Genomic DNA, 14,909 nt, shown 5'->3' on the forward strand with positions numbered 1-14,909 from the left:
TACATGTCTGAGGCTGCACGAGGGTGTTAGGAATATTCATTTTCATGTAAATTAAATATTAATATTTCTTAAAATGACAGTGTATTTCCTTTTGAAAAAGTTTTGTTCCTGTCTTCATCTTCAGGCAAGTGATAAGATTCTATAATTAGGTAATGACTTACGCACATTGGAAACTTGAAGTCTGTTTTGATTGATTGATTGATTGACAGCTACACATTAGCGGAGTTTATGTATTCAACAACGGTGTTAAGTTATGATTATTACTATTATTTATTCGTAATTTCGTACAAAGCAACAATACGTACGGTATATGAAATTATTCGAATTACTATCATTAATTCATTTGCAATCTATAAAATTTGAAAATCACCATATTTAGACGTTCTAACATTTGTTCGGCTGTAGCATCAGGCCCACAGTCTGTCATTTCAGGATCTTCCCATATAGCTGCACTTAATCCATCTCCTTTACATGTTCGTTTAGCACGAGGCATGCGATCTAATTGTTCAAACACAGACATGATTTATCTAATTAGATTGGTAGAGCTTGCACGTTTAATATTGAATGAGCTCCAACATGTTTATCTGTTGGATATGATAAAGAACAGGCAATACAGTAAATCTAAATAAATTTGAACATTGATTACATTGAGGAACTGCAATTTCAGTTTCAGTTCCCCCAATGAGAGAGTATATTCAGTATATCCGGGCCTCGAGCACTAAAATATAAAATATTAATATCCATAAACACTCTTTAGAAACAGTCCTTTTCTATATGAGTACACAATAAAATTTAGTACAGTATTATTATGGTGACACCTTAGGGACCAAGAAGCATCTGTTTATTTAAGATGTCATGATGGTTTATGTATACCCCTATTTTTAGAACCCGACCAGAGTCCCCTGAATTTTCAAAACACAAAATACAACTTGAAATTGAGTCTTTCAATTTTAAAATGTTGAAGGTCTGGGTTGACTTGAAATATGATGTACTGTATTATACTATTAGTAAATAAGTGCGTTGTTTGCTTGCGTAAGGGTATCATAGGAGTGATGTTATCGTACCGAATACTTCGAACGTTCCAAAATACTTGCGAAAAGATTACCTGAATCACTTGAAATTTTTTTTTCATAAGTATTTGGGAACTTATTGTATTTGGTACGATAATACATGTCAGGTATAGCGAAACGTCACACCTATAATCTGTTATTTATGTTTATTTAAAATAGAAGCATTTAAAAAATACATGTTTTTATGCTTACAATTCACTTTACTTTCGCCACACAATTCCTCAGAATATACAGTGTCTCCAATGTTGGCATCAGGAAATGTGAGTTCATCATAAACTTCTTTGTAACACATTTCTATTTTAAAATATTAGAAAACAGAAGTTGCTGTTCATGGTTTGAATATTTGACTAGACATTTGTTTTGCCCTTATATCAGCAACTCATCTACGTCTTTCTCTCTCAATACAAATGTATAATGTATTGTAAGATATAATTTACTTTATTTCCTTGAGCAAAAACAATGGTAAAATTTACAAAACAATGTACAGTAAATGTTTTACAATCAGCGATAAGCTACTATATTCATATTATATAATAAAATTAAATATTATTATTTGTGTGCTTTTTCAAATTTTATTAAACTTCTTATTTATTATTTTGGTTTATGTGTCATTGAATGTTTGTGCTCTATGAAATTCAATTTTTTATATTGCATTTAGATTTTAATAGTGAATATACATTGTAATAGAAATTGTAATAGAAGAGCTAACAGAAACTGAATGTACCTGTGCTGCTGACAATGATGCTATCGGAGATTAGATATCCATTAGAAATATTTGCGATTCTGATGAGTTCATGAGTTAGAGTTTCCAACAATTTATTGTATGACGTATTTGTATTTAACACATAGAAATTGGCATCAACAACTATACTACCAGGGGAAAAGCTGAGTATGTGTATCCTGACATCTTCATTTAATGACAAACTCTCGCTCAACTTAAAAGCAAAATATTGCATATTACTTTTATTAAAATGTTCAGTATAAATAATAATGACGATAATGATAATAATATAATGATGGGCCCCTATACATTCTTTGCTAATGCCTATAGCCACACACAGACACAGACACACACACACGCACGCACGCACGCACGCACGCACGCACGCACGCACGCATTTCATATATAATAAACACTGAATGGATATAAAACTGGAAGGCTGCATTGGCAAACAAAATAGATAAAACAAAAAACTCCGGAGAGAAAGTAATAGGTTGCCAGGTATATATTTATTTAATAGTGAGCAAACGTTTTCGGTTATCAACCTTTGTCAAGCTCATATATATATATATATATATATATATTCATATATTCTGAGTTATTTAGTACTTACAAAGTCTGAGATATTAGAAGACAGCTCATTGAATTCTTTCGATGACGGATCGTTAAAATTTACCTCAAAGTTTAGGTTAAACGTCAAAGACACAGATAAAATTGAAGTGCCTGATTTAACTAGAATTGAAAAAGAATAAAATCTTGACAAAAATGATTTTCATAATATGTCTATATATTTCTCATCATGAAACATAATTGAAAAGAGAAATATGCATTTATACAATGTCTCTCACACAGTATACAAAATTAAAATACAATATATAACTAAGCATCTTGATAAACATATCAAATCAACAACTATAACAATTATTATAATATAAGCAAAAATAACAGTAACAGTGAAAATTGCAGAGCAAGAGTTATATTAGTAATACACTAACCACAGCAAATATAGCGACTACAGCAACAGCAATGTCAAAACTACAACAGCCATGCAGTAACAATAACAATAATTATACAATAAAAATAATAATATTAAGAACATCCAAAAAAAACATAGACAACAAAGGCGATGAGTATGAAGAACATGACAACGATAACGACGATGATCATGATGGTGATGATAATGATGATCATGACGATGATGACGATAATAATAGTAGTTGTAACTATAACTATAAAAATACAGATCTTCTTTTTCATTTACGTGATATGCTACTCTACTTAATCAAACAAGTTCTTAGCCAATGGCAAAAGATTCTTGCATTGTTGCTAAATTTGCATATATATGTTTTCTATTTCAGTTACTCATGATTTCAAATTTAACTGCACTGATTGTAATTTTGAACTTTCTTCCTAGCTTTTATAATTTATTCATTTATTATAAATTTATTTTTAACAAATGCTATTAATGTACTTTACTATGATAGGGGCACTGTGTCATTATGTTTAAATTAAGATAAACTCTATTCCAGCTGTAGAACATTTTCGAAGCCTCTTACTACACTTTCAAGTTTTATGAGAAAACAATGTGATTTGCTCATATTGATATTACACCTACCTATGTCACAGTTGGCACCTGTCCAAAATGGTAAACAGTCACAGATGTAGTAGTTGATGAAATTAGTACATGTTCCACCATTTAAACAAGGTTGCGCTGAGCACTGTGGTATTTCTGAAATACAAAACAATTATGAAACTTTATTAATAGAAAATTTCTTTTTTTAAATCAGGTTTGCAATTGATTACAGCAAATAATATTGTTTGAGAATAATTAAAAATTAGCCATGGCTACTGGCACTGGCAGATCCATGAATTCGAAATATAGAGGAGATATATTTAATTCAAAGTTAATATTTTCTTGATACAAACCTGTTTCACAGTTCGTTCCGAGCCATCCAGCAGGGCATATGCAATCGTAACTATTAATCTGGTCGATACAAGTCCCAAAGTTAAAACAGGGGACACTTCTACATTCATCAGTATCTGCAAAAAAATAAAACAAGAGAAAAATGTTTAAAAATAATACAGTAAAATATATAAATATGTGCAACAAATAATATTAAGGGCTCTTAAGTAGGTAAGCATACAGTAGACCCTCAAACGGCTTCATGGTCAAGTGGTTACATCTTTCCCATCTATTCCTGGTGGAGGCTGAGTTTTTCCTTTCTTTGTCAGATTCTTTGTCGCACTTAAATTTGATATGTATTTGTGGTTATACCAAATTGTTGTTATTTAAAAAAAGACATTTGAAAGGCCATAAAATAGTATTAGTACTATTTGGAAGATTAGCCAGCCAAATATTTGGCTCCGTTTTTCGCCAGATTGTTATAACATCAAGAACAGCAAAACATAGGAATTCCGATGGTGAAACAGGGGAGGGGAAATCACTTTATACACTGGCCATACACAAGTTGTCCAAAAATCTTCTCAAACTCTGGGATCATCTTATGTATTCACCTTCCATACTTACCAATATCACAGTTGATACCTTGCCAACCAGGTGGACAATAGCAGGTGTAGCGATTAGTTCCATCGAAGCAGGTGGCACCATGCTGACATGGAGAACTTGCACATTCATTCAGATCTGAAATTTGTGTTAGAAAAAGGTAAATTATATGATATGTTACAAATTGGTTTTAAGTATGCTGACAGAAAAAACAACAATTGCTAAACCAAACCACCTCTTACCTTTGCATGAAAAACAACCAAAATGGTGATGAAATTTACTTTTTACATATCATAATGGTATAGGAAGATTCACCACCCACCACCACAAGAGCCCTGCTCTTGATCTTCCCTAGGACACCTAGAACTATGTTTTCCTCACAAAGAGCACTTACCCACTAAGCACCGAGTGCCTGTGAATCCTGCCGCGCAGCTGCATGAATAGAGGTTCCGAAGATTGTTACATACGCCACCATTTGCACATGGATTGCTTATGCATTCATTTACATCTACAAGAGAAAAAAAAACTGAATGTCAAAAAAAAAAAAACAATTAATTTATCTTAAGTTATTCACTTTATTCTTTGACAAAACTAATAGCATAGCTAATTAAAACCTCTTTTATTGATGTATGACATAATAATATTAATAATAACAATAATAATAAATAATAATAATAACAATAATAATAATAATAACAATAATAATAATAATAATAATAATTTTATTGCATAGATCTTGTAGGCACACTTGTGTATATATTTAACGAAGAAACATTTTGTTATTATTGTTACTATTAGTGATGAAGTATGAATCCATTGTATGGGAAAGTTAATAAAGATCTGGGTGGAAATGTCTGCTCTGTCTGAATGATATAATTTTCTAATGTATTTCCTCTACGGTAAAGCAACCATTTTTTTTCTGCCTAAGTATAATTAGAAAACACATATTATCATTCATGATTATGCTTATCTTATAACTATAAATCAATTTATTTAAGAGAATTAAAAAGTAATAACTTTTTTTTGTAGAAAACTTAATAGCAATGCAACGGCTTAGGGGAAATAAGGTAGGCCTTGGTAGGCCTACAATATGCTAATAAAAGTCCAGCCACCCTTGAAGGTCGGCTCTTTTTCGGACTGGGATCTCTTTTTACTTGTACACTCATCATAATCTGTGAAAAGCAAAAAAAATTTCCCACATTATAGCATATTTATCACATGAAAACATGTAGTACAACAGTTGCAGCGGTCCCAAGTCTCCAGGAAGTGGCAGGAGTCTCCCAGATGTCGGAAAGGCCTCCTGCATTCCCGAAACCAGGCACGAATCTCCTGAAATTGTATTTTTGTGTGATTATCTTTTAAGTTAACTTACCAACATTACATACAACCCCAGTCCAGCCACCCACGCAAGAGCACGTGTACTGGTTAATGCTGTCGGTACATGCACCGTTATTTTGACATGGCTGGCTTTGACACTCGTCAATATCTGCGAATAAATGTTACCATATAAAACAAATTAACAAATGACATCACTTTTTTATTTTATTTTATCTGTTAAATTATATACATAAATCATCAAAGAAAGGTAAATACAGTGTTCGAATAAAGGACATAATAATACATCGTGAAGCATAGCTCGCAACGAATGTAGTCCTGTAAATAAATGAATAAAGAAATTGTGTTATAAAATGACTCTAGCGGGACTCGAACCTGCGACCTCTCGCTGTCAAGGCGAGCATTATAACCATTAGACCATGGAGGCTTAATGGTTAATACCACCAGATACACTCTATTACACAGCAAATCAATTTTTTTTTGCCCATCTAATAGAACACCACCAGGGTATTTCTGAATGCTAAATTAAATAAATTTCAAATTCAAGAATGACAAAAAGAAAAGTAAATTAACATTCAGATAATTTAAAATAAAAACAATTAAAATCTATTTACTTCTAAACATGTGACCATTTTTGAAGGCTCCATTATGAGAATGGCAGTGAACATTAGGCCTTTGTATGTTGCTATTCCATAATAAAGGTATTGATAATTTGAACCTAGAGTAATCACTCAATAGTGGCATACCTCCACCCTGTACCTGGCCTGAATACTGAATAACGCTTGCAGGCCATTCATGGGTGTGATAGGCTATTTCTTATATTTTTTTATACTTGAGAGAAGTTTCAAGACAATTTTTAGAATTTTTGATTTGACCATTGGTTTTGACTTTTCCAACCCAAAATTTAATCACCCCTTCCACTCCACTAAATTCTTGGATGTTCCATTCATTTAGTATTTGTGTATTCCTACTACAAAAAGACAGACAGGTTTAATTGTATACTTACCAAAGGTCTCGCAGTTTGTACCAATGTAGGCAGCTGGGCATGTGCAGGTGTACGTGTCATCTCCATTATCATTACAGTCACCCCCATTCTGGCAAGGGTTAGGATTACACAAATCAGCTATAAATAAACAAAAATAAATGTTAAAGTAAGATTGAAAATTAAAAATTATTTGTATGATGACATGGGTTAAGACTGGTTTCCATACAATCGCTGAACGCTATCGCTGACAACTTTCAAGGATACTGATTGGTTGGTCGATGACCATTATGACGATAAGCTAGATAAGGTCTCAAACACAGCAGATACAATAGAGTATCACATGTAGAAACATGCACACAACATTCATTCACAACAGACCTTGTATGCTACACGTAGTCCCAGAGTACCCTGTGGTACACTGACACATAAATGCTGTTCCGGAAAGCGTGCATGTCCCCCCATTCAAACAGGGTGAGGCTTCAGCATAATGCGCTATGTAAGCCAAAATCACATACAGCAACAGCTGGAGTAAAGACAATAAACACAACAGCACTGAACAGATAATAATGAAGCAAATCTTAAGCCACAATATTATGCACATCTTAGCTATACCTTATGATAATAAATATCAATGTTAATGGGTAAATTTTAAATTGATGACAATGCGAAAGGGACAAAGTTCAAAAACCTCCCCATGCAATTATTTATTCTTGATCCCTCATCCTTCAGAAAGGATGTTATAGACAGTTGGGCCCATGCATATAACAAGCTTTAAAAAAAACCTTGACACAATTTTTGAAAAGAACAGGGGACTGTCTCCCATAATAATTCTTTCATTTCATTCACATAAGTCAGCAACATTATGCCAAATTGTTGCCCCTATGCCTTGGTGCAACATACAACAGATTAAATTTACTGTACTGACATTCAAGTCTGTGATCGCACAAGAACCGAGAGTCCTATTCAAATTTCCTATTGAATTTTCAACAAGAATATATATTTTATAAATGAACATTTTTAATTTACAACAAAAAGCTAATTGTCGTTTTCATTAAAAATGATATTGATCTCTGTTCATTGATAAAAAATTTTGTGACAATCACAACATTTGTTGGTATGTCTCATTAAAAAAAATGTATATGGCCCATTTAAATTATTTAATACTATGGAAATATATTGTATGTTCCAATATTCAAAACATATGACAATCACCAACAGCTTTCTATATGCTACCAAATTATAAAACTTTGTCCACACTGTACATTTTATGTGACAAATTTGTGTGATGATTTGTCACATAAAATATGACAGTGCGGACAGACCTTTAGTGAGGTTTGTAGTATTAGTATATATTTTACTGGACAGCTAGCTATGTACAGTTAAAACATTACAATCTTGAAGCCACTGACAACAACTGACTGAAGCCTCTACCTGAAAGGCAGTCAGTTCCAATCCCAGTATTGCAAAGGCAGATATAAGTGTTGCCCGATGCTACACAACGGTGAGTGGAGGGCACGGTGAGCTTTCGCATGCCGACACTGAATCGGGACGGTATTAGAAAAGTAGGATTTTTCTTTCATTATTATCATCACAATAAAAATCATAATCATCATCATCATCCCCACTATCATAATCATTGTCACTATAGCACAATGACTATCACTACTACAGTATCATAATCTTTATCATTCCATCAACATTTTACCACTACTATCACTATATTTCATTATCATCATTCTTATCCCCACAATCATAATTATCATGTTTATAATATTGTTGTTATTGTGATCATTACATTACATTATAACCATCATAATTGGGGCTGCCCATGCCAAAACCAGCTTCAGTAAACAATACAATAAAATTGACTTTTTTTAATTTTCGTATTCTCCACATTATAAGCATTTTAATGTAAATATTTGAAAAACAAAACAAACAAGCATTTCTACCATCATTTTGATGTAATTAATTATTATTTCAAAAGTTATGAATAAAAGTATAGACGAATCCAAGAAGAATGGCGCCCTTTGGGATGGGAAGTCTCAATCATCATTAACCCAACTACTGTATTACATTAATCATCAGCATCACTATTATTACAATCATAATATTCATTGTCATAATATCACCACAACTTTTTTTCAATCTCTTCTATTACACAGTATTCTTCTTATAAATATTGTAGATAGATGTCAGCTTTAAATAAATTTTGAAGCTGGTTAGGCAAATAATTACATATAATATTTCAAAAATGTATGTGAAAATGTATGTGACCAATATGTATAAAGGTATTTCTTAAATTACTAAAAATGTGTAATAAATTTACATATATTTTATTTTATTATAATTATTTATTACTTTTATATATTATTTTAGTTGAATAGATTATCCAAAATGTTCAACTGTTAAATAGAATAAAGTATTCTTATGAAGCAAGCTCATCTGGTATCTCGCAGTTATCTCCAGTAAAATCTCCAGAACAAGAGCATATGTAGGAATTTCCAGATACTTGGCAAAATCCACCATTTTGACATGGATTATCATCACATGGAGAAGCTAACAAAAGATTATACAGTATTAATATAAAAATCAACAATTAAACAACTAAATATTTCTTCCCAAAAATATCCTTACAATAGAGACACTCTTTGAAGGTGATGTATCTCTGTAGTTCTCTCACGATCACATTATAAAAAAACTGCTGATTAATTACAAGGTGGCATGTAAAACTTGAGTCATTGAAAAAAATATTCTTTACTGATGTACGAATTTAATAAATAGGATTAAAGAACGATAAATGAATTTATTAAACAATTATTATTGTTATAAGATTAAATATAAAATGCATGACATCGAAATGATGCACTAATGTAAATTAGATTACGCCTGGTTTGCATAAAATTGCTCAATTATCGCTACAGTGATACTGCAATTTCTACATGTGCATAGCTGTCCCTGTGATAAACCAAGCAACGTAGCCAAAATCTGTTGGCTATAACATGTAGTATTTTTATGAAAACCAGGCTTTATTAAGAGGCCTTGTGATTTGCCCATATTTGGATTGTGATACGACATCTTCATGCCCATATATAGGTGTGATAAAATATTTTGAAAGATGCGCACTACTGAAACTTGCATTTTAGCCCTTCAAATGAAAAAAAATTGAAAGCAATGGAGAAACTGATCGTGATTTTGAAAAAATTGAAAATTTGAAAAAATGGTGCGATACCGAAACTTGCATTTTAGTCCTTCAGTAGAAAAACAGTGTGAAATTTAAAGCTGGGACCAATATAATGTAAAAATCTTATTACACACATTCTCAACAGTGTTAATGTTAGTGTTGATAAGCATAGTAAGATGATAAATAGGAAAGAAATGAACAGAAAAAAACTTACATGTGGATTCACAGAAAGAACCACTGAATCCGAGTGGACAAGAACAGAGCAGTGAGTCACCACTGTCTGTGCACTGCCCACCGTTCTGACATGGAGCAGAAGCGCATGGTAATGGTGCTATGAAAACAATGATATGAACAAGCAAGAATGTAAGCAACTAATTAAATGATCTAATGATTACAATAACACAGTAATAAAAAAAAAAGAAATTATTATTTATGATTATGCATAAAAAAAAAACATTTTTATTAATTATTATGATGTTAATGAGTGCAGCTACACAAGCTATGAAATACCACCACAAATTTATTAGGCAACTAATAAGATGATCTAGTGATTCCAATAATAGCAAAGAAAATGAAATTATTATTCACGATAATAATGAGTAAGATACTATTTAGGAGTAGATATATTTAACTAACTTATTTTTTTCAATGAAGAAAAAATAAGAATAAGAATGATTGTTTGATGACAAGGAATGTAATGATGATTATGATGAAGATGATGGTGATGAACATGATGATGATGATAAAGATGTTGATGATAATGATGAAGATGTTAGTGGTGGTGATAATGATAATGAAGATAATGGTGACAATTATGTTGATTTTCAATGAAGAAAGAAGAGCATAAGTATAACAATGAGCAGATCATAATGACAAAATAAGAATGACAACACTAGGATGATACAAAATTAAGAATGGTAATATAAATATGATGGCTATGTTAGATGACATGATGATGATACTGATGACATTTGATGATGATAAAAAATATCAAGAATGATAACACATTGACAAGGCTAATATGATGACAAGAAAATATGATGATGACAACATAAACTTGATGGTGAAAAATATAAATATGAACGAAGATGATGGTGGGAATAGAAGAACGTTACTGCATGAGCTGGTCCATGCTTTACACAAATTGTCATGAAAACGGATGTTGCTGATTGTGATGAGGATAGTGCTAATAATAATGATACAATGAAGATTAAGATGATATGATATGGGAAACAAGTTATATAATCAATGAAATATTAACAAAATTCAAGAATGATCCAATTACCAATTTGGCAGAAACCTCCAGAATAGCCAGTGACACAGGTACATGAAAAGGTCGTTGGGGTCAGGGTGAGGCACATACCACCATTCAAGCATGGCATGTTACTGCAGGGATTCTCCACTGAAACTAAAAAACAAATCGACACAGTTCACATTCCAATTTTAGATGGATGGATGGATTTATTTGGCGTAAACACACCAAGGATAACCGACGAAAGTCTGAAGAATACTTATTTCCAGTGGGGGTACTCCTGGTGCCGATTGGGCAGTACACCGAGACACAACCCCTACTCTTTTCCGAATAGCGTACTGCATTATTTAACGTGCATACAAGCTATAATGCACGCACCCCTGACGGCTTAAACATCTCATCTATAATACGGGGCGCTTTCATAGCCTGCATTTCAGCCCTCAAGCTAAAAAACACAAGGAGAGCATCAATGGGAATAAAACCGGGGACCTAGAAATCTCCACGCTTTAGCGCACACACAGTGGCTACCAATAGTTTAGCCGGCTGAGCTAAGCTGCTCTCTGATATATTTTGAACTAGGCATTTGTGAAATTTTGAATATTTGTTTAGAGCAACAAAACAGTACACAAAAAGCCCTCTCCAGACTCATAATTTCTATTTGGACAAAATGTATACATGCCTAAATATGGTCATGATTACATCACAATACGACCATATAAGGACATTCTAAGGCCTGTTTTCCACTAAGCGGATTTATTCACGCGAATCAAAATCGTTGGTTCGCTTCCTGAGCTCTGATTAGTTGCACACTTTCTCACTTCGCAAAAAGTAGAACAAACTACTGATTTCACTGAAGCGAAAAACTCTTATGGAAATGCGAATACTCATGCACATGAACCAACGCTTTCGATTCACAGGAATAAATTTTCCTACTGGAAAACAAACTTCAGACTTTTCCCCTTATCTCTTCTCTGGGCATGCTGGCCACCCCAAAATACTGGAATTTGCCAAATGATATATCTTAAAAATAAAGATTGATTCAATTACCATAGCATGTATCCTGTATCTCAACATAGAAACCATTCTCCACTTTATTGGAATCCGTCACAAACGTCATCCACAGCTGGTTGCCACTGCTTACAAACGACGGTGGAACCGTGTCCCCGCTTAACGTAACAATCTCGTTTGTTGATAATGGTGTGACTGTGTTTCCAACTTTCACAAAATCATGTTCGTCCTCAACATCAAATGTTGAAAAAACGACACGGATCTGAGTGTTTGACGTTGCAGTGAAAGTCCAAAGACAGTTTGCGTTGTTGGCGTAGGGGGCGGGATAATTCGGGGATGTAATGGTGACCTTATCGCAACTTGGTATTTGGTATTCTTGATTACATCCAAGAGCTATTAATAAATCATTTAGAAAATTATGCATTAAAATGTACACTGAAGCTTTTTTTCACACTGTCAAGACAAATACCCATATATGGGTGTCATATGACATCATCATGGCCATAGGCGGATTCAAGGGGGGGGGGGCCCATTTAAAAAAATTTTGAGAAAAAAAGAAAATTCTACGCAAATTTTGAGACTAAGAGTGCCATTTCCTGCCATCTAGATGTGCCATAATCATAAACTTTCTTACCTCAGCCCCAACCATGGTGGGGCTGAGGTAGTATACACCCTCCACCTGTAAAAGTCCCTCTTTGGGCCCCTCTATTTAAAATTCCTGGATCCACCACTAATGGCCATATATGGGCAAACCACATTATTTGTCACATAATGTTGATAAGATACAATGTATCTGTTTGTTACATAGACAATTTACAGAAAATTGTCATACAGTACTTACTCAGTTCGCAATGATTGCCTGTAAACCCAACGAGACATTGGCATCGATAACTATTAGTCTCATCAAAACAGACACCACTGTTCTGGCATGGATTCGGGTTACAGTCATTTACATCTAATGTATAAAATACAAATCAGTTTACCAGTAGTTGGAATGACTAACATTAGTGCTGTGGTGCTTAAAAATGTATGGAAGATTCAGTAAAGACATTGATTCCATATATTTACCATTTTTTGATATGATTATCATATTTCAATGATCAAAGTGATCATTATTTTAAAAAACTGATCTTTATCTATGAATATCATTGTCATCTTTTCATATATAATCATTTTTTATTCACTCATATATTTCATATCATTTTCATATCATTTTCAATACTGTATTATCACTTTTCAATAAATTATCAAATATGAATATGATTATCATCTTCAAAAATATGATTATCATAAATATCTTCAGATTTCAATTTGATATCAATATATATCATCTAATAATATGATCATCATCTATCAATATTTTCATCATTTATCAATAGGATCATCATCTTTCAATATGATCATCACCTATCAATATGATCATCATCTATCAATGTGATCATTATCTATCAACATGATCATCCTTTATCAATATGATTATCTTCTATCAACAATGATCATCATCTATCAACAATGATCATCTTCCATCAATATTATCATCATCTATCAATATGATCATCTTCCATCAATATTATCATCATCTATCAACATGATCATCATCTATCAATATGATCATCATCTATCAATATGATTATCTTCTATCAACAATGATCATAATCTTTCAATATGATCACCTTCCATCAATATTATCATCATCTATCAATATGATCATCATCTATCAATATGATTATCTTCTATCAACAATCATCATCATCTATCAACAATGATCATCTTCCATCAATATGATCATCATCTATCAATATGATCATCATCTTTCAATACGTATTTCTGAAAAACCAATTCATACCTGATTCACAGAGGGTCCCAGAAAAACCAGTAACACAACTACAGGTGAACATGTTGGCACCATTGACACACGCGCCACCATTCTGACACGGATTGCTTGCGCATTCATTAATGTCTACAAAGTATAAAACGAACTGTTTAATATTTTAAAAAAACTATATCATAATTAATATTATAAAATTGAAAAGATCTGTGTATCTAGGATGTATTTAGAGTTACAAACTTGAGCCCAATAACCCATGACCTTTCAATCACTACACCTAAGTATCTCAGGCATTCTAACAAAAGATAATGTAACGTACTGTAGTTGGGTTTATATAGCGCTTTATATTGAAGTGTCAAAGTGCTTGAGGTGTGTATTAGTTCATACAGTATCTTGCTTCTTCCCTAAGGGTGTCTACATGTCTAAGCTACCTGTTAACCGGTACCAGCTATTCTTGTCTGTCCACAACAGGGGCTGTATGAACCAGTACAGAGGAGTAACCACCTACTCATCTCAAAAGATGTACTGGGTTCTTCAAAGTGCACATGAGCATAATTTTATGACTGTACCTTGCGACTCCCCCGCCTTAACCACTCGGCTATTCGACTCGCATGATCACATAATGCATAACAATTACACATAGTACTAGGACTGTTGACTCAATTTATTTTTCAAAGGTAAATTCTACTATTAAGGACACTTGGCAACAATCACTTGGCAACAGTCGGTTCATCAAAGTAAAGCCTCTTTTCCACTTGGCGAATGTATACGTGCATCAAAAGCATTGGTTTGCTTCCTAAGCTCTGGAAAAGTTTATGGAAATTGGAATATGTACTTTGAATATTAGGAGTGGTTGGCACATTGGTTATGGCTTGGTTTCCCAACCTTGAGATCAGGGGTTCAAAAACTCTCGCTGTGCAGGTCGCTTGTGTCCTTGGGCAAGGCACTTTATCTACATTTATCTCTTTCTATTCGGGAGTATTAATGGGTACCAGGTAGGATGTTGTGGCATTGAATGTACTAGTT

The 14,909-nt window shown here is 33.1% G+C and overlaps 1 protein-coding gene across 1 annotated transcript; it reads right to left on the minus strand.

The window, feature by feature from the left end:
- Window positions 1-169: 169 nt before the first annotated feature.
- LOC117125242 (fibropellin-1-like) lies at window positions 170-14,524 on the minus strand. The gene is made up of 17 exons (XM_033271703.1): window positions 14,453-14,524; window positions 13,902-14,034; window positions 12,897-13,010; window positions 12,095-12,448; window positions 11,081-11,197; window positions 10,010-10,126; window positions 9,057-9,170; window positions 6,636-6,752; window positions 5,667-5,780; window positions 4,689-4,802; window positions 4,319-4,432; window positions 3,718-3,831; window positions 3,407-3,520; window positions 2,405-2,523; window positions 1,795-2,005; window positions 1,263-1,364; window positions 170-498 (listed from the first exon to the last, which is right to left on the minus strand). The coding sequence occupies exons 1-17, from the start codon at window positions 14,522-14,524 to the stop codon at window positions 335-337; spliced, it is 2,304 nt and encodes a 767-aa protein (XP_033127594.1). The 3' UTR covers window positions 170-334.
- Window positions 14,525-14,909: the final 385 nt, after the last annotated feature.

The sequence above is a fragment of the Anneissia japonica genome, unplaced genomic scaffold (assembly GCF_011630105.1).
Source record: "Anneissia japonica isolate Jap-2015-1 unplaced genomic scaffold, ASM1163010v1 scaffold1298_len59377_cov125, whole genome shotgun sequence".
In the NCBI taxonomy this organism is placed as follows: Eukaryota; Metazoa; Echinodermata; class Crinoidea; order Comatulida; family Comatulidae; genus Anneissia; species Anneissia japonica.

Bases quoted from the DNA above. Each gene is read 5' to 3' on its own strand.
- LOC117125242 (XM_033271703.1), bottom strand. From the start codon at position 14,524: ATGTGTAATTGTTATGCATTATGTGATCATGCGAGTCGAATAGCCGAG. The intron at 13,011-13,901 runs GTATGAATTGGT...TTTATACATTAG, and splicing joins TGGGACCCTCTGTGAATCAG to ATGTAAATGACTGTAACCCG. The intron at 10,127-11,080 runs GTAATTGGATCA...TTGTTTTCATAG, and splicing joins TGGAGGTTTCTGCCAAATTG to CACCATTACCATGCGCTTCT.